General features: G+C 36.5%; 1 protein-coding gene across 1 annotated transcript in view; it reads right to left on the bottom strand.

Annotated features, from left to right (window-relative positions):
* Positions 1-1,051: 1,051 nt before the first annotated feature.
* The window catches only part of LOC133091822 (ankyrin repeat domain-containing protein 17-like), a 45,395-nt gene continuing 25,082 nt past the window's right edge, over positions 1,052-21,364 (bottom strand). The window contains 5 exon segments of the mRNA XM_061191024.1: positions 1,052-1,692; positions 2,752-2,916; positions 3,323-3,501; positions 4,004-4,252; positions 15,988-16,185. Of these exon segments, the coding sequence (XP_061047007.1) occupies positions 1,633-1,692; positions 2,752-2,916; positions 3,323-3,501; positions 4,004-4,252; positions 15,988-16,185 (851 nt within the window). The 3' untranslated portion in view covers positions 1,052-1,632.

Here is a 21,364-nt window from a genome sequence, read left to right as displayed (position 1 = left end):
TACTCTTTACTCAGGCTACCAGAGTAAAGAAATCATTTCATTTACTTGAACAGCCAAGGAACCATATTAATATTGTCAATTGTGGGTGATCTATCTGAATTTTAGTTAATGTTTATGTTTCAACAGTGAGGAATTTAGGTCTAATTTTTTTTAAAAAAAGAGATTGATATATACATTACTTCACTTTTATGCTTACTTTCTTTTACATTTCAACCATATAATTTATTTTTCCACATGAGACGGTAGGACACATATTCTTCTTGGATATGTTACTGTTTATTGTTTCAAGTGAACTGAATAGATAAATTCCACTGAGTAGTTTAGTGTGGCCCTGTGTCTTATATAAACAGGTTAAATGGAGACTTTATTTTGTAACCTGTGTATTCCTGTCTACCATAAATTGTCTTAATGAAAAATGCAAAATGTATTTTATTACTTGCCCCAAGTTAGCTGTTGATCCCTTTCACTTTTAATATACACGTGTAGAGATTAAGAAGCCTTTAAAACTGAAAAAAAAACCCAAAAAACCAAAAAAAAAACACCTTCCCCTAAATTACTGAAAATTGGAATTTTTATGTTGACTCCTGATGACTAGAAAGCCAATGTTAAGAATCAATATTATCCAATATAAAATAGTACATTGAATTGTTTAATAATAAACAGTATATTAAGAGCTTATATATGCTGACTGGGAACCAGTGGTGGCTTTTTAAATTCTCAGAAAGACTGTATGTTTTATGGTTAGAAGAAACGACAGGTGATGATGAAGATTCTCCATCTCTCCGTAGCAGCCATTAGAGTAAATATCTTTACAGAATTATTTCACTATCAGCAAGAAAATTTTACTGGTATTAGTGGTAAGGGTGAGGAGAGAAAAAAGAATGAAGAGAGAAGTGTGTATTAGTTTTAAAAGTGTGACAAGGTAATAAAGAGACATGAAAAAGTGATAGATTTCTTATTCTATATGTGCCTTGCTGCAAACAAACTCAAAAGAAAGAAGCATGGGTATTTTAAAAGCCAACGTCGGGAAGCATTCACTGATAATGCCCATTGTTTTACTTTATACTTAAATTACACAAGCAAAAAAGTTGTACTTATTAATAGTTTAATGTATGAAGGAAACATCCAGATTTCTGAATATGAAGGTACATATCTCACATTAATTTAAGTCTACATAAAGTAGAGCCTCTATACTGACATATTGAAATTTACTTTCTGCTTAGCCTTTTCTGTTATGTAAACAATTGTACATTTATTTGCCATTCTAAAACTTCAGGATCAAGTTTACATAATTTTGCTAAATTTCCGTGTTTGCTCAGAAGCAGTTTACAGTACTAAAACCAACCAGCCAAAGAACAGCTTCAACAGAAAGTTATGTCCAAAGGGGAAGAGGGAAAGAAAAAAAGAAAAATGATAAGAAAAATGCTAACTAAGGTAAAACAGATGATGATGGGGAATGGGCAGTCACAAATGTTCACAGAAAATAGGTCAGTTAGTAAGTTCTTCTGCAAAAAGCCTACACACTTCAGTCAAGCACATCAGTAGAATGATTTGGGAGCATAAATTTTTTTTCGGCCACTTGTGATTTCCTCTGAATGAAAAGGAATCTGCAGGCTAACAAGCTGATCCTCATCAGCCAAGCTGGTTCATATGCACACTGTTCATGTGAGGTGCCCAGGGTCCAGTCCACACCTATGAATATAGAGCACACATTTTATTAAATATGTATTGAACATATATTTGATTAAAACAAAACTCTTAAACACTAAGGAAGTGCTCCTAATATTTATGAACTAAAATAGCTAAGTCTCAATCAGTTTGCAACATGCTGGGAAACAATGAAGAAAAGCAGTGATAAACCACTTTTATCTGTTGTTTTCCTGCCTCTCCCCTTATTCCTCAAACAGGATCTGAATTATCATCGTTTTTTAAAAACCATTATCTGAGTACATACAGGTTGATGACTGTGGAAGGAAAATGAATCAGGTATTAAACATATACCATAGGGGCTTCCCTGGTGGCGCAGTGGTTGAGAATCTGCCTGCCAATGCAGGGAACATGGGTTCGAGCCCTGGTCTGGGAAGATCCCACATGCCGCGGAGCAACTAGGCCCATGAGCCACAATTACTGAGCCTGCGCGTGTGGAGCCTGTGCTCCGCAACAAGAGAGGCCGTGATAGTGAGAGGCCCGCGCACCGCGATGAAGAGTGGCCCCCACTTGCCACAATTAGAGAAAGCCCTCGCACAGAAACGAAGACCCAACACAGCCATAAATATAAAGGAAGGAAGAAAGAAAGAAAGAACAGCAAACTTAAAAAAAAAAAAAAAAAAAAAACATATACCATAATAAGCTAAAATATACAACCATTTCTGTGCATTTTCACAGTTATATACTGTTTTGACATTTATAATACTTTTAATAAATAACCTCTAGATGGCCCTTTTCACACCACTAGTAAATTTTGATACAGAAAATTACATTACAACACTTTGTAACTTAAAATCTTTTACTTACCACCCGCTACCCAATAGAATATATTATATTATGCCTTTCATAATTTTAGCCCCAAACCACTACCTTTGGTACCATTTTCCATATCACTCTGCTGTATTTCAGCTATATTAAACTTCCCTCAATTTCCTCAACTGCCCATATTCACCATACTCCCTCACAACAATGATTTATCTTTATCCCATTTGTCTTGGCAGCTCATAAACACTAAATAAAAGTTCACTGAATGATCAGCCTTACCGTTTGAGGGCCATTATTTTCTGTGGAGCTTGAAACCATCTTTATCAGGGAATTCCAAGAGGGGTCCGCAGCATGAGGGCCATTAAATATGGGTCCTCCAGCACCATCAGGAATAGGTGCTACTGGAGGAATCATTGCATTCCCATACACAGAAAAAGGCATACCCTTAAAAGAGGAGAAAACAAAGATTATGGACATTCAAGTCACTGGTTACTTTTCCCAGTATAATCAATAGCCTTAAAACTGATATTTGAAACTTCACCTCATTTTGGAAAAGTGTAAGTTATCTAGGTGATGTAAAAATTATTTTCCATAATATGATTTCTTCTAGCACTAAACAGAAGATACTATAAGCCTAGTATATAAAGTATTTTGTCAAAAAACATTTCTCTAAACAACTGGGACAAAATCAGGATTTATAAATGTTTATATTTTAGCCAGATTTTGACCTATAATTCCAAGCCAAAGCTCCAGCATCATTTCAGAAATGCTTATACACTGGTAAGTGAAATAAGGCTAATAATCAGAAAATCATTTTGAAATAATGAAAATGCTTTTAAATCACCATTACCCCAACTTTAGGAAAGTCCATGTATCCTGCAGGAACATGCTGATGGAATGTACCAGAAGGAGTTACAATTCCTGTACTCTCTCGCTCCATTGCTTGATGCTGTGAAAACACTCCTGGATCAGACATTGGCCTGTGCATCATAGGATTTCCCATCCCAGGGTTACACCAGTCTACTTTGTCTGAGGGAAAGTGAAGAGGCAGAAAAAAATAATTGGTGATATTCAAAATCAGAAAACAGCAAAAAAAGTTTATATATTTTGAATATTTTCCACATTGAATTGTGAATTCCTTCAGAATAATGACCTACTTTTATATATTTACCACAGTATTTCCATGTTTGTAGGTAGTGACATAATAGCCTAACAAAGTAACATAAACACTTTGTGTTACAAAACAAAAAAAGCTAAGATAAAAGCTTAAGAGACCCAAAAGAAATATTAATATTTCCTTAACATGAAGAAAATAATATGCTTGCATTAAACTATCTTCAGGAAGCAATGATAAATTCAGTAAGAGCTAACATGGGAACAAAAAAATGTTTCAAACTCTTAAATAAATTGATTAGTCAAAAAGATACGAATACAGATTTTTAAAGAATGCCTATGATAATTAAATACTGCTTACAATACTTTAGTTAAATGCATAAACTTACTTTCCAGTAAGCAGAATAGCATATCATACCTTGATTGCCACCAATCCCTTCAAAGGACCAGATGCCACTATGCCCTACTGATGTGGACAAATTACTCCCAATAACAGATGGAGCTGAAGTTCCAGTTTGCCTGATCCGTGCAGAGCGTTCTGTCCCAATAGGGACTGGAACTTTTCTATCCTGAGAGACGTTGCTGGGCTTTTCTGACCCTAAAGGTACTGATGACGGGGCAGGAGAAGGTGCACGAACTCCGGAGGATACCGGCTGTGCAGGAGAATCTAGAGAAAAGATATTTTCAAATAATATACATGTCAACTATACAGCCTGTACTTTTGTAAAACAAAATCTTAAATTCTGAAGACACCTTAAATATGCATTCTTTGAGGAAAAAATGAAATTTGAGTATAATGCTTAGATAATAAATTATGTATATTAAAATTTGGTTAAAGTTCTATGACTTCGCAGCTTTTAATTTGGCTCACAATTTTCCCATTTAGTTTCATGATAGTAGAATGGGAAGATGTGAATGCTGCAACTACACGCTAATTAATATTTAAATAAATTTACCCTTGACAGTGAGTAAAATATAACACCAGAGCAATGAGAAGACAATGTTTAAATTAAAAAAACAAACAACAATGACAACAACAAAATGGAGGTGGGGAAAACCACTGCCTGTATTGGCAATTCTCAAACTATTTTCCTTGGGAACATTTGTCCCTTGGTATGTTATGATGAAAAAACAAAGATATTCAGGTATCTAACAAATTTGGAAGATCAAGCTTAAGAAAAAAATAAGTTTCTTTAAATCAGGACTTCACAGAACTTTAATATGCTGATAAAATACCAACAGAAGGCTATGCTTCATAACCCAACTGTTTCATTGTATCTTGTGGGTATTCCACAGAACACTTTTAGAAATGGCGGTTTAAGCTCTACTTATCAAAACAAGGCTAGTTCTTAATATAGGCAATTTGGGAGCATTCATTAGTGATTTAATCTCTTTACACACTACAGAGAAGAAGGATAAACAAAAAAACCCAAACCTGTATTTCTTATGAAAAGTTCAAATCTCAAGCACATTTAAATTTAAATAGAGTCTAAATTGTGGAGGAGCTTGAAGCTTAAAAGTCAAAACAGTTGGGCTTCCCTGGTGGCGCAGTGGTTAAGAATGCGCCTGCCAGTGCAAGAGACACGGGTTCGAGCCCTGGTCCGGGAAGATCCCACATGCCGCAGAGCAACTAGCCCATGTGCCACAACTACTGAAGCCTGTGCTCTAGAGCCCACGAGCCACAGTACTGAGCCCGTGTGCCACAACCACTGAAGCCCACGAGCCTACAGCCTGTGCTCCGCAACAAGAGAAGCCACCGCAATAAGAAGCCTGTGCACTGCAACCAAGAGTAGCCCCACTCGCCACAACTAGAGAAAGCCTGTGTGCAGCAACGAAGACCCAACGTAGCCAAAAATGAATAAATTAATAAATTAATAAATTAATTTTTAAAAAAAGTCAAAACAGTTACCTGCATAGATACAATTTATTCATAACTGTCTAACTCTATGCCCTAGTGATAGTCATTAAATATTTTTTCATTTATCTTTGCATTTAAGTTTTCTATATGTATGTGTGTGCGTGGGAATGTGTATGTGTGTGTGTGTGTGTGTGTGTGTGTGTGTGCGTATCTATCCAAAAGGACTCAGGTAGCTAATAAATTTACAAAATCAATCAATCTATCTATCTGTACACACAAACATAGTGCTTCTATATCCTGAGGTACTTTTCAGGGAACTTGGAAGACAAAGAAAATTCAATAATATTATTGACCTGAACATGTTTTTTAGAAGACTTCTCACATATATTTTAGAATCATACAAAATTGGAAAGTACTGTGGAGATCAATTCCATCTTACTAGTACTTGCAGAGGTCTATTTTGGTTAAGTTGATAGTACCGCCACTCAATGAGATGTAGTGACTATTAACTAAAAGGAATGAATGCTAAAGTACCTTATAAATTATAATTTATTGTATGGATACTGATTTCATTGGGGAACAAAAACATGAAACATGGACTTAACTGTAAAAGTAAACCAAGAAAACTATTACCTTCTAAAAATTAAAATATATTTCCTGTGGTCATGGATCCATTAGCATTACTTGACAGCATTTACTTTTAACAAATGATAAGAAAATGGAAAAGCCACATGTGTCTTTAAAAAAATTATAAATATTTAAAAATTCATCTCACAGTGGTATAAGAAGGAATCCTAGGATGATGGAAGTAACAGTAGCACAGGTTTTGATTCTTCCCATTAAAAAAACCCACTAAGTTAGCTAAGCCCAAAACCCATGGATAACATCTATAACAAAACAGACAAGATATCCAAATGAATCCAAAGATACAAGTGAATGGGGACAAATCACCAACAGCTATAAGACTCGTGTAGTAGCAGCATCTGTGTGGAAGGAAGCAATTCTCTAGACCTGAGAACAGGAGAGCCACAAAACAGTCAAAGGTATTAAAAGGAAAGCAGGGCACGCCAATCTGAGAACAGCAGGTGAAAGTGGGAGAGTTCTGCCTATGCATGGGTGATTGTAAGGGATTCACAGTAAGGTCTGAAAAAGCTGGAGCAACTTGGGCCCTATGACTTTTAAAAAATATTTATTTATTTATTTATTTATTCGGCTGCATTGGGTCTCAGTTGCGGCACGCAGGATATTCGTTGCAGCATGTGGGATCTTTCATTGTGGTGCACGGGCTTCTCTCTAGTTGTGGCGTGTGGGCTCCAGAGCGTGCGGGCTCCAGGGCAGTGGTCCCCAACCTTTTTGGCACCAGGGACCAGTTTTGTGGAAGACAATTTTTCCACAGGGTGGGGAATGTGTGGGGGGGTGGGGAATGGTTCAGGTGGTAATGGGGGTGATGATTCAGGTGGTAATGTGAGCAATGCGGAGCGATGGGGAGCTGCAGACGAAGCTTTGCTCGCTCGCCCGCCACTCACCTCCTGCTGTGAGCCCTGGTTCCTAACAGGCTGCAGACCGGGGCCTGGGAACCCCTGCTCTAGAGCGTGCAGGCTTAGTTGTCCCACAGCATATGGAATCTTAGTTCCCCGAGCAGGGATCGAACCCACGTCCCCTGCATTGGAAGGCAGATTCTTAACCGCTGGACCATCAAGGAAGTCCCTGCTATGACTTCTTAAAGGTACCTGCTGATAAAGTCCTACACTGACAAGAAACTTCTGGCAACAGATTCTAAACTGAACAGGAAAGCGACAACAAAAGCAAAGTGAAGAGAATATCCAGTCAAGAGTAGGGCAGAGGTGGAAGTAGGTGGGTAGGTTGGATGGGTGGGTAGGGACAACAAAGCCAGGAGATTTAACAAAGTATAAGACCACATTTTTGCACACTTCCTTATAAGAGGAAATTCTAGAGTCTTTATGCCAGAGAAGATATCCTGATCCACTTATTCCTTCTAAATGTTCTGGAAAACTCACTTCATTAAAAAATGCAAAACAAAATAGAACTGCAGTCGAATTCCATGCAGAGCTATTATATGAACTAAAGGAGATATGGACCCATAATAACTTGTAGACCAGAGGTCCCCAACCCCTGGGCCGCAGACCGGTACTGGTCCGCGCCCTGTTAGGAACCGGGCCGCACAGCAGGAGGTGAGCGGCGGGCAAGCGAGCGAAGCTTCATCTGCCCCTCCCCAGGGCTCCCGTTACCCCCGTCCACAGAAAACTGTCTTCCACGGAACCAGTCCCTGCTGCCAAAAAAACCAGTCCCTGCTGCTGTCCTTGGGGGCCGCTGTTGTAGACAATAAAAGCATGCCAGAAAGAAAGCTATAGTGTAGTCTAATATTCTAAAGGCACATCAGAAAGAGAATATAATCTAAAATTCCAAAGTAAGCTTAAAGAAATAAAAGGAAAAGATTTGAAAGAACAGCATAATTCAGAATTAGTAAAACTAGAAACAAGATGACAAAACTCAGGAAAGGATTAGAAATGAAAGAATATTCCAGAAAAGACTAAATCAAACTGCAAGGAACACAAGAAGTTGTAAATATGATACACAGAGTTCTATTTTTTGTTTTTTTAAACTACATATTGAAAGGGCACAATTATATACTTGAGAAAAATCAACCCAGAAAACTAACACGAAGACATAGTCAAAGGTGACCGGGAGGAAGGAAGCAGAGATGGAAGGCAAGCAGGAAGGACTGATGGAAGGAGGATGAATGAATCCTACCTTCCCTCAGACTCATCTCTGGGAGCCTGCCCTAACTTCTACGTTAGAGCTAATTTTTCACTCTTTTACTGTATCCTTCAAAAAACAAAAGCAAAGCAAAATAACAGAAACCCTCCATATTCTGTTTTTGTTTTTTTTTTTGGCTGCGTTACGTCTTCATTGCTGCAAGCGGGCTTTTTCTAGTTGCGGCGAGCAAGGGCTACTCTTTGTTGCGGTGCGCGGGCTTCTCATTGTGGTGGCTTCTCTTGCTGTGGAGCACAGGCTCTAGGCGCGTGGGCTTCAGTAGTTGTGGCATGCGGGCTCAGTAGTTGTGGCTCGTGGGCTCTAGAGCACAGGCTCAGTAGTTGTGGTGCACAGGATTAGTTGCTCTGTGGCATGTGGGATCTTCCCCTACCAGGGATTGAACCTGTGTGCCCTGCATTGGCAGGTGGATTCTTAATCACTGCGCCACTAGGGAGGTCCCAGGAAACCCTCCATATTCTGTTTAAATGAGCAGAATAACTAGGCTTGCCTGCTAACCCACCTCATTTAAGAAATTTGCCCTGGGACTTCCCTGGTGGCGCAGTGCATAAGAATCCGCCTGACAATGCAGGGGACACCGGTTTGATCCCTAGTCCAGGAAGATCCCACATGCCGCGGAGCACCTAAGCCCATGCGCCACAACTACTGAGCCTGCACTCTAGAGCCCGCAAGTCACAACTACTGAGCCTGCATGCCACAGCTACTGAAGCCCATGCGCCTAGAGCCCATAGTCCACAACAAGAGAAGCCACCGCAATGAGAAGCCTGTGCACCACAACAGAGAATAGCCCCTGCTCACCACAACTAGAGAAAGCCTGAAAAAATAAAAATTTGCCCTTTTCACAGATTCTGCCACCTCACTAGCCATAGTTCATTGTTTTTTTATTTTATTTTTTTTAAGTTTATCAGATGACTGTTTTCTGCTTCCTTCCTGATGGCTTAACTGGACTAACAGCAGACATCTGACTGAAGAATGATCTACTTCAGGCTAGCTGGTAATCTATGACTGACGACCTTACTTGAACATATGAGCTGAGCCAACCATATTTCTCAATCAGAAAGGTGCAATTGGTAAACAGAGAAAAACTGGTTTCATTAACTATGAATTGAATCTTTGAGGACCGTATATAAGATGAGATTACGAAGAAGCCTAGGTGTAAAGAGAGTAAGTAAGATAAGAAACAGACCATGAGTGAGAGATCATAAATCCGCTATAGAAAGAGATAGAGAGTTGCTGTATTAAATCCTGGACAGTTCTGAAGATCACCCTGCATAGCCTTAAAGTAAACACCATTTTCCTTGAGATTGCTTGGGTCGGTCTATATTCCTTGCTACGAAAAGAGCCTAATTATAATTTCTCTTCTCATCTCTAATTATTATAATTTCTTTAATTAGAAAAAAAGAAGCAAAATCTAAATCAGAGTCATGTTATTAAATATGCTAACATATATTAGAGAAAAAACAGGTTTTAGAGGTTTTGTGGGATCCTATATAATCTTGGCAATCTGTTTTAGAAAAAGAATGCGAAACTACAAATACAAAATCAGGTACAGGACCTTGGCAGGGCCCCTTGCAAATAAGATTATCCTGAAACTGAAGCTTCAGTAAATCCACCTCAGTTCTGAAATGACAACAGGGTCCTGAATTCAAATTGAAAGAGCAGTGTGACTTACAAATGGAAAAAGTGCTCCTGCAGGAAAATTACACTGTACTTTCACGCTTCAGTTCAGTGTTGATTAAACTATAGTAGATCATGAGATGAATGTGGTTGGTCATGACTAACGTAAAAAACTTTTTTAAAGGTTAAAGAAAACAGAATAGAAAATACCAGCATGCAACATATATTGTAAGGATAAGTATTGTTTTGTAAATATATTTCAATCACACACAGGTACATGTGTACTGAGTCACGATGTAAAATTAGTTTTTTCCTTAAAAAACTGTAACGCTTTTTTACTGCTTTTTGATCCGACAACAGCTTTGTAAGACTGAATGTCAAAATGGCCCACTGACTAAATTTGCCAAGGCCTGAAACTCACAGACCAGAGCCAGTAATCAGTGCTCAATGCATGGACTGGTTGAATGTTGGTAGGATAGACCTTAGCAGTTTGAGTGGGATAAGGGCCAAAATGATCTCTGCCCAGCCTGTATGCAGAGGGATCTCGGGCATTACCGATCTGCTGTTTGGGGGCCTCAAGGAAGGTTCTTTGCTTTCTTCCTTTTTTTTATTTTTTTTTGAAGGAAGGGACCCATGTCCCCCACATCCCAACTTAATTTGCCAGAGTCCTAATACCATGTCCTGATGTCCTAAAGAGGGGGAGGGAAAAGAGAAGTGGAATGTATGGAGAAGTGTTGATAAAACCTGTTCAAGTACAGAAACCAGATACATATATTGTGAAAAATAAGTCATGCTTCTGTGGTTAGTTCTACAACAACACCCAGAATGGCAATTTTTAAGAAAAATATAAATACTAAAAACAAAATTTTAAAAGACTACCATAAATAAACAAAAATATGAAGTTACACTCATGTGAACAGATTACCTAAAGAAGAGTTAGAAGTCAGATGAAACAAACTAAATGGTCATTAAAAAGTATTAAGATTTACATTAGGTACGGAAAATGCAAACTAGTTAAAAACTCAGTATTAAAGGTAAAAGTCTGAGAGTCTTGCCTGAATCATCCTAACAGTTGCAAAATGATGACTCAAATTATAATTCCTCTACATTTATGAGTTGTCATTATACTGTAAGGAGCAACATTCCCTCTTCTGCATTTTAAAATTTTATTTACAATCATTCTGTACACATGGGTTCTTGTTTTATTCAATGAGCTGACATTATTCATTTTGATGGTCAAATTGTCCTGAATTTGGCTAGTGGGAGCCCCTTTCAAGCTGCCTCCTGTGTCCTTCTGACATGTCCCAATCATCTGAGCACTGAATTACTTTCTGACACTATAAGACTTTTGCAGGCTCCCCTTATACTTTCCCTGCCCGAGCTCAGCTATTTCCCCAAGAAGACCTAGTTTCTTTTAGTGAACTAAAATATTTAACAGACAGATCTGGACACTGAATATGCTTACCGCTACTGAAAATTCATTGCTTCTAGGCCCTTTCAGTAGGCAGTGCTGGAGGGGTGGGGGTGGGGAAATGGCAATTTTATATGATTCAATGCAACACATAACGTCATTTTAAAATTATGAGTTCAGGGACTTCCCTGGTGGCACAGCGGTTAAGAATCCGCCTGCCAAAGCAGGGGACATGGGTTCAAGCCCTGGTCCGGGAAGATCCCACATGCCGCAGAGCTACTAAGCCCGTGCGCCACAGCTACTGAGCCTGCACTCTGGAGCCCGTGCTCCGCAATACGAGAAGCCACCACAATGAGAAGCCCGTGCACCTCAACGAAAAGTAGCCCCTACTCGCTGCAACTAGAGAAAGCCCGCTCGCAGCAAGACCCATCGCAGCCAAAAATAAATAAATAAATTTATTTTAAAAAATAATAATAAAAAAATAAAATAAAATAATGAGTTCATATTGATCCTCTAATTCCAATCCAATTCCATAGGGTTCTTCCTTGCCTTACTCTACTCTACATTTCTCTCTTCTTACAGTGAGAATCCTGGATCACATCATCATCAATATTTTTACTTATTCATTTGCTCAATCTTACAATACACCCCATATAGTTTTAAAATTGTTTATCCATAACATTATAAAAAAACAAATGTCCTAAGTAGAATTGCAGATTTGTCTGAAGTTTATTTGTCTTTAGACTGAAGGGTATACAAAACACTACTGTCTTCAAGAGTTTTTTGGATTGTTTTTCTTTTAGTAGGTTTATGTTAATAATCTAAAATACAGATAGGTTTACTTGTTTCTATTTACATTCAATTTTAGTGTTTTTCCCTTCATCGAGGTTGGTTTTGTTTTAAATTTATAAACATTAACATGGTTACAAAAATAAAACTATTATTTCTACTGAGGTAAGTGCTACTTCTTCCCCCCCTTCCCTTATATTCTGCCTGAAAGTCTGATGAGGAATAAGAATTGTCTCAAAACAACTCCCCACAGATTAATTATAAATTACAAAGGAGAAGATGACAATTTGACAGTGTAGAAATCTGTGAAACCAAGTGATCAAAGTTAACAGCACCAATAATAGCACAAACTGACATTTTATACCTTCTAATGTCAGTGAGAACGGTGCAATGTTGACTAATACTAATATTCGTGTCAAAAATATATAACTTAAACTTAATCATGAAGAAATATCAGAAAAACAAACTGAGGCATTTTACCAAACAACTGACCTATAACCTGAAAAAAAAAAAAGCTTTCTCTGAAAGATACAGAAAGGCTAAGGAAACAGTTCCAGATTGTCTGAGACTAAAAGACATGGAAATTAAATGCAATTTGTGATACTGATTTGAATCTTGAATGAGAGGAAGTAATAAAGGCATTATTGGGACAAGTGATGAAACGTGAATATGGACTATACATTAGATAATAATAACGTATCAATGTAAAATTTGCTGAAATTGACAACTGCATTGTAGTTGTGGAAGAGAATGTTCTTGTTCTTCCAAAATATTATAATCTGGAGTATTTAGGGGAAATCAGCTTGATATGTGCAACTAACTCTAAAATGATTCAGAAAAAAAAAACCCCTACAATCCCTACACATAGTCTACACACACACACATACACAGACACACACCCGCTCGCTCATACATACAGGGATACATGGTGGGGAAAGGGAGGAATGTGGCAACATGTTAACAATTAGTGAGTGGGGGTGGGGGGATATACACGGGTTCTTTGTGCTACTCTTTAAAGGCCCTAGAGATATAATCAAATGCAACATGTTTACCTTGACTGGTCCATGGTTCAAAAGGGGAAAAAAAATCTCTAATGTATTTCCTAAAGTAATAAACATTAATATCAGTAAGTATGTTTTATTTTATTTTAAAACATTCTCTGCTTCTGAGAATCCATTGTATTTTAAAGATTAACTACCAAAAAATTTCAGGTAACACATTTCAATAGCAATGATGTTACAATTTTAACACCTTTTCTCCCAATTCCTATTTTTTTATGAACATGAAAATCAAAGACTATCCTTATTTTTATATATAAATAGGTGAATATGAATCACCCATATGTAGATATTTTAAGGAAGATGTTTTTATTCCTATAATGGTTTAGTTTCAGCTCAACATACTCAGAAGACACTAATCCAGATCTGTTATATACTTAGGAATAAAAACTAATTTTAAGAGGAGTCAAAGAAAAAACTAAGTAGGTAAAATCATTCAAAAATTATGTTTCAGACTTTTTAATCACTGGCTATAAAAACGTTCGCTCTTCTGTTACCATTCCATTAGTACATTTCTAAAACTATTAGAAAACAGGACTAACACTTACTGTTCATTATCATCAAAAAGAAGAAAGACCAACAGTAATAGTAGATAATAGTAGATAATAGTAGTAATAGTAGCTAATAGTAGACCAATAGTAATAGTAGATTATCCCATTTACTCCAAAACTAATCCAGTGTGGTAGATATTAACAGATCAGAAAATTGAGGTTCACTGAAATGACTTGTCTAAGCTCACCTAACTGTTTATATTAAGATTTTGCTGACAAAGGCAATCTGGGGGGAAAATTACCTTGAAAAGTATCTAAACCTCAGTAAATTAACTGTTGTTACTGTTATTATTATTATCATTTAACATATGGTTATTAGCTACACTACAGAGTTCGTTGGTAATCCTCAATATTTTACTTTTCTGGGTTTTTTTTTCTTAATTGTTGTAACTTGCCCTAAAATCTCTTCAAATTCACCTCCCTAAAGGGAGAGAATCCTGAATTAGGATAAAGTACCAATTTTTTCTTTTTTTTGCTGCACCACGTGGCGCGGCTTGCGGGATCTCAGTTCCTTGACGAGGAATTGAACCCGTGCCCCTGGCAATGGAAGCTCGGAGTCCTAACCACTGGACCGCCAGGGAATTCCCCCCCTTTTTTTGGGCCAACTTTTAAAATAAATTTATTTATTTATTTATTTGTTTTTGGCTGTGTTGGGTCTTCGTTGCTGTGCGCAGGCTTTCTCTATTTCTCTAGCTGCAGCAAGCGGGGGCTACTCTTGGTTGCAGTGTGCAGGCTTCTCATTGTGTTGCCTTCTCTTGTTGCAGAGCATGGGCTCTAGGCACGCGGACTTCAGTAGTTGTGGCTCACGGGCTCTAGAGCACAGGCTCAGTAGTTGTGGTGCACGGGCTTAGTTGCTCCGCGGCATGTGGGATCTTCCCGGACCAGGGCTCGAACCCGTGTCCCCTGCATTGGCAGGCAGATTCTTAACCACTGTGCCACCAGGAAAGCCCAGGCCAATTTTTAATACAGAGTGAATTACCTTCCATTCAATATATACCTATCACTCTTCCTTATAATAAACTAAATAAAAAAAACAAATATCCATATTCCTCTAGTACACAGAAATTTATGTTGCATTGAATACAGCTTTAAATAACTGAGGCTATAACCTTTCCTTATAAGCCAGATAGTTAAGACTAAAATGTCATAATCAGTTATTCCTTAGAGTTATATTTAGTTTCAGTGTTCTGTTAATAGCTTATGTTTAGATAAGCCAGGCTAAGTAGCTATGTTATACTATATTCACTTTATCTCAATTATGATTCGTAAGAAATTTTCTAAAGCTTTTTCAAAGATGGGTAAAGTATCCTCAATGAGAACTGCTGTAAACTTTTTTTCTTCTTACATTTGTACTTTATTTTCATACTTCTCACTTTGTTTCTGGCATGTTTTATCACAGTCACTTTGAATTCTTTCTTAAACCACTTCTTTTCACTTAGGGACACCTGTACAAGGATAATTAATATTCCAAGTGACAGTCCTTGTTATTTGACAAACACAAGAAAAACTATAAATATGTAAATTCACTATATGCTACACCTTACTTCATGATTTCACTGGCAATGTACTTTCATATGCATCTCTCAAATACTAATATTTTTTTACTCCTTCATTCAGTTAACCAGTCTCTATTAACTGGGCTCTAACATTGTTAGAAGAAATTTGGTAGTTTAAAAGAAACTGGATTCTTATTAAAACTTCCTCAAGGTGAAAGCAATTTGATGCCTTTATCCTCGCTAAATAAATAAATAACCACAAGTAATAGCCTCACTATGGAATTCTCTTAATATGAGTTGAATTCCCTATTGATGAATGATCTTCCCTGGTTTGAAAAATCTGATCAATGCTTCAAAGTCTGACTACAATTAAAAACACACATCTGGTAATGTGAAATCAGTTGTATTATTTATGTAATAGATGAGATTTAAAAGTAGACCAAAAGCACATGATATTTATACTACTTTTAAGGCTACAAATCTTTCTTCTTGGGAGCTACATTCTCAAACCTGAAAGTAAATGTAAATCAATAGATGATACAACAAGATTTTTTATTCTCAAAAAATGATCCCTCTTAGAAATTAACTTCAATATAATATGCTAGGTTTGATAGAGCCGAAGTTGATTCTAATACTTTAAAAACCTGGAAATTCTATTTAAATTCCTCCTGATTTCAGATTGCCATGAATACAAATTACATTTTTATAGAATTTAAATTATTAAGAGATTTAAAACTTAAAAATTCCAAACTTTGAAAAACTTAAAACCTTTTGTTTTTTAAGGGAACAGACAAACTCTTCCTCTGGAACTACAGTGTATATTACTCACCATTTGATGCTGATGAACATGGAGTCAACAAACTAAGTGGGGAAAAATGTTGTCTGTTAAAGTTAGTAGCTGTGGGTGCTCCTCCAAGGGGTGTCCCAGGTCCATACATTTGACCTCCTGAAAGGTTTGAGGCAAAGTTTCCCAAATGTGTAGAAGAAGGTGTTACAGAACCATATGGTGAGTCCAAATTGACAATACCTATAATGTAGAAGATAATCATAATTTATAATAGTTACCCCTAGGAGATATAATTAGAAAAACCTAAAATTCCAAGAGGTCCCTAATATATCCAAAAATATTTTAGATTATTAAAAAAATTTCTCCTTGCTTACTTCTTCCAGTCATTCCACTCATTATTCCACTCATTATTTCCCCCTTTATTTTATAAAGATAGCTATAAAAAAGAAATTACCAAGGAAAACATTTTACATTTAATTTTAATTTTGACATTTTATTACTTATTATAGAATACATATAGATTTAATATTAACACTAGAATTTAAATAGGTTTGGTGGCCAAGGAGTTGTATAAAATTTTACCTTTAAAAAACGTATGGGGAAGGGAGGGATGAGTAGGCAAGCCACAAAGGATTTTTAAGGCACTGAAAATACTCTGGATGATAGTATAATGGTTACTATACTAGACTTTCGTTCAAACCCACAGAATGTACAGCACCAAGAATGAACCCTCATGTAAACTACAGACTTTGATAAGGATGTGTGACTGTAGGTTCATCAACTGTAACAAAAACACCATTCTGGAGTGGCATGTTGGTAATAAAGGAGGCTATGCCTGTGTGAAGGCAGGGGGTATATGGAAAACCCCTGTACTTTTCTCTCAATTTTGCTGTGAACTTAAGAGTGCTACTAAAATAAAAAACAAAAACAAAACTGAAAAAACCCCACAAAACTAAAAACAAACCAGAAAAAAACTATAGGAGATAAAAAAAGATTGTAGCTATACTTTATAATAGAGAGATCTGACAATCAGCATCTTAACTAAGTGGCCATGCTTTCCATAGATAAGAGAAGGACAATCTGTCATTGAGTGCCTCCTGATACAATACAGTGTGAGATTCAAACATTACCTATCTGATGTTCCTGCTATAAATGTTTAACCAGAATGTAACCACAGATTGAGAAAACGGGTGAATTTGAAATGCAGGACATTCTTCAGTACAACTGGACTCTTCAAAGGATTCAATGTCAAGAAGAACAAAAGAAGGTGGTGAGATGTTTTAGACCACGGGAGATCAAAGAGACATAATAGCCAAAAGCAATGTGTGAATCTTGATTGGTTGGATCAAAAGGAGAGAAAAAAGAAACATACAGGCATAAAGGGTATATTTGGGATGATGGTACTACATATTGGGTGCTATTACTGAATTAATGTTAATTTCTAGGGTGTAGAAATAGTGGTATAGCTGTAAAGGCAAACATGCCTAAGTTGACCTGAAGCTAATACTTCCCTCTGATAGACTCTTAAGTTAAACTTCATTGCTAATTTTGGCTCTAATCAACTGTACACTCCAAAACCTTACGTCCCGACGGAGCACGTCTTTTTTCTATACTTTTCCACAAAACAAGAATTTACTTCTTTTTTCTCTAAATCTTAATTTTAGTCTTTCTTAACACATTACCTAGATTTCACATTTTTTGAAAAGTGAAGTATTTTCACTAAATTCCAACTTTACAAAAATGAAATATAAAAGCATTTCCAATTAATCCCCAAAATATACAAACAGCTCATGCAGCTCATTATCAAAAAAACAAATAACCCAATCAAAAAATGGGCAGAAGATCTAAATAGACATTTCTTCAAAGAAGACATACAGATGGCTAAAATTACATGAAAAAATGCTCAACATCGCTAATTATTAGAGAAATGCAAATCAAAACTACAATGTGGTATCACCTCATACCGGTCAGAATGGTCATCATCAAAAAAATCTACAAACAATAAATGCTGGAGAGGGTGTGGAGAAAAGGGAACCGGCCTACGCTGTTGGTGGGAATGTAAATTGGTACAGCCACTACGGAGAACAGTATGGAGGTTCCTTAAAAAACTAAAAGCAGAGCTACCATATGATCCAGCAATCCCACTCCTGGGCATATATCCAGAGAAAACCATAATTCGAAAAGATACATGCACCCCAATGTTCACTGCAGCACTGTTTATACAATAGCCAGGATATGGAAGCAACCTAAATGTCCATCAACGGAGGAATGGGCAAAGAAGATGTGGTACATATATACAATGGAATCTTACTCAGCCATAAAAAAAGAATGAAATAATGCCATTTGCAGCAACATCAATGGACCTAGAGATTGTCATACTGAGTGAAGTCAGACAGAGAAAGACAAATATCATATATTGCTTATATGTGGAATCTAAAAAAAGAGTACAAATGAACTTATCTATGAAACAGAAATAGAGTTACAGATGTAGAGAACAAACTTACAGTTACCAGGGGGTAAGGGGCAGGGAGGGACAAATTGGGAGATTGGGATTGACATATACACACTACTAGACATAAAATAGATAACTAATAAGAATCTACTGTATAGCACAGGGAACTCTACTCAATGCTCTGTTATGGCCTATATGGGAAAAGAATCTAAAAAAGAGTGGATATATGTATATGTATAACTAATTCACTTTGCTGTACACCTGAAACTAACACAACACTGTAAATCAACTATACTCCAATAAAAATTTTTAAAAAATAAAAAAATGAAAAAAATAAAAGCATTTCCAATGTACTAATTAGCATATGAAGCTTTTACAACCAAATTATATAGATTCTATTTAGTATTCAAGAGAAAGTGTTTTTGAAAGTACATGAAAATATTTCAATCAACCCCCAGCAAGGAAATATTTACTGACCATGTTCTTTACATTATATTTATGTGTTATAGAAATACTTAAAAATAACAATCAGTTCCCATTATATTTAGAAATTTTTAGTCCCAGAATGTCATCTCTTCAATAACACATAACAAGTTGGCAACCTTTCTGTAAAGGGCTAAATAATAAATATTTTTAGGCTGTCAGCAGAGCATGGAAGCAGCCATAACACAATATGTAAATGAATGGGCATACATGTATTTCAATAAAACTTTTATTTATGAACACTGAAATTTGAATGCACTATTTTTTTAAAAAATATTTATTTATTTATTTATTTTTGGCTGCATCGAGTCTTAGTTGCGGCACGCGGGCTTCTCTGTAGTTGTGGCACACGGGCTCCAGAGCAGGTGGGCTCTCTAGTTGCAACACCAGGACTTAGTTGCCCCGTGGCATGTGGGATCTTAGTTCCCCAACCAGGGACTGAACCCACATTCCCTGCACTGGAAGGCGGATTCTTAACCACTAGACCACCAGGGAAGTTCCGAATGTACTATTTTTTGTGTCACATATTATTCTTTTTAAAAATAAAAAAAAAATTTTTTTTAATCTTACACAATTGTTATAACTCAATTAAAAAAAACCACAAATGTAAAATCAGGTAGTATGCCATACTTGGCACATGGACAATAGTTTGTCTATCTCTAGCATGAAATTATCGTTATTTATTCTTATTTTATTATTGCTTTAATGGTAGACTTTTTTTTAACATCTTTATTGGAGTATAACTGGTTTACAATGGTGTGTTAGTTTCTGCTTTATAACAAAGTGAATCAGCTATACATATACATATATCCCCATATCTCTTTCCTCTTGCGTCTCCCTCCCACCCTCCCTATCCCACCCCTCTAGGTGGTCACAAAGCACCGACCGAGCTGATCTCCCTGTGCTATGCGGCTGCTTCCCACTAGCTATCTATTTTACATTTGGTAGTGTATATATGTCCATGCCACTCTCTCACTTCGTCCTAGTTTACCCTTACCCCCTCCCCGTGTCCTCTAGTCCATTCTCTACGTCTACGTCTTTATTCCTGTCCTGATCCTAGGTTCTACAGAACCATCTTTTTTTCCGATTCTATATATACGTGTTAGCATACAGTATTTGTTTTTCTCTTTCTAATTACTTCACTCTGTATGACAGACTCTAGGTCCATCCACCTCACTACAAATAACTCAATGAAATTATCTTTAATTATTTGAAATATTCATATTAAAACACAAAGCTCAAAATGCAACTTGGTATCCTGGACACTGCAACAGAAAAAGAACATTATTGGAAAAACTGTGAAATCTGAATAAAGTCTGTAGTCCAGTTAATTGTACTGTACCAATATTAATTTCTTAGTTTTAATAAATATATGGTGTTTATGTAAGAATGTTTAATTAGGGGAAACTGGGGTAATTATAGAAGAACTCTTCTATAAATCTAAAAATATTTCAAAGTAAAAAGTTAAAAAAGAAAAAGCAGTCACTCAAAACCAGATCTTTAGATCCTCTTTAGATATCAGCACTGTCTAACAGAACTTTTTATGTTAATAGATGTGTTCAATATCTGGGCTCTCCAATATTGCAGCTACCAGCCATTATGTGCTTATTAAGGAAGCACTTGAAATATGACCAGCCTACAGCCACTATGGAAAACAGTATGGGGGATCCTCAGAAAACTAAAAATAGAACTACCACATGATCCAGCAATTCCACTTCTGGAACTATATCCAAAAGAAACAAAAACACTAACTCGAAAAGATACCTACACTTCCACGTTCGTAACAGCATTATTTACAATAGCTAAGACATGGAAACAACCTAAGTATCCATCCATGGATGAATGGATAAAGAAGCTGCCATTTCTGACAAAATGGATGGGCTGTGAGGGCATTATGCTAAGTACAATAAGTCAGACAGAGAAAGACAAAAACTGTATGATCTCACTTATATGTGGAATCTCAAACAAACAAACTCGTAGAAAAAGAGATCAGATTTGTGGTTACTAGAGGTGGAGGTGGGGTGGGGGGGAATTGGAGGAAGGTGGTCAAAAGGTACAAACTTCCAGTTACAAGATAAGTAAGTATTAGGGATGTAATGTGCAACATAGTAACAGTAGTTAACACTACTGTATGATACATAGGAAAGCTGTTAAGAGAGACTAAATCCTAAGAGCTCTCATCACAAGGAAAAATATTTTTCCTTTTTCTTTTTTTTAAAAAATTGTATCTATAGGAGATGATGAATGCTAACTAAATTTACTGCTGTAATCATCTCACAATGTATGTAAGTCAAACCATTATGCTCTACACCTTAAACTCATATACAGTGATGTACATCAATTGTATCTCAACAAAACTGGGAAAAATTTTTAAAAATAGTCAGCTTGACTGAGATGAATTTTTAATTTTATTAAATTTAAATAGCACATATAGTTAGTGCCTACCCTATTTAACTATGTAGCTCTATATTTTTCTCATTATTT

Source organism: Eubalaena glacialis, chromosome 5 (assembly GCF_028564815.1).
Source record: "Eubalaena glacialis isolate mEubGla1 chromosome 5, mEubGla1.1.hap2.+ XY, whole genome shotgun sequence".
In the NCBI taxonomy this organism is placed as follows: domain Eukaryota; kingdom Metazoa; phylum Chordata; class Mammalia; order Artiodactyla; family Balaenidae; genus Eubalaena; species Eubalaena glacialis.
This window is presented reverse-complemented; position numbering and strand designations above follow the sequence as displayed.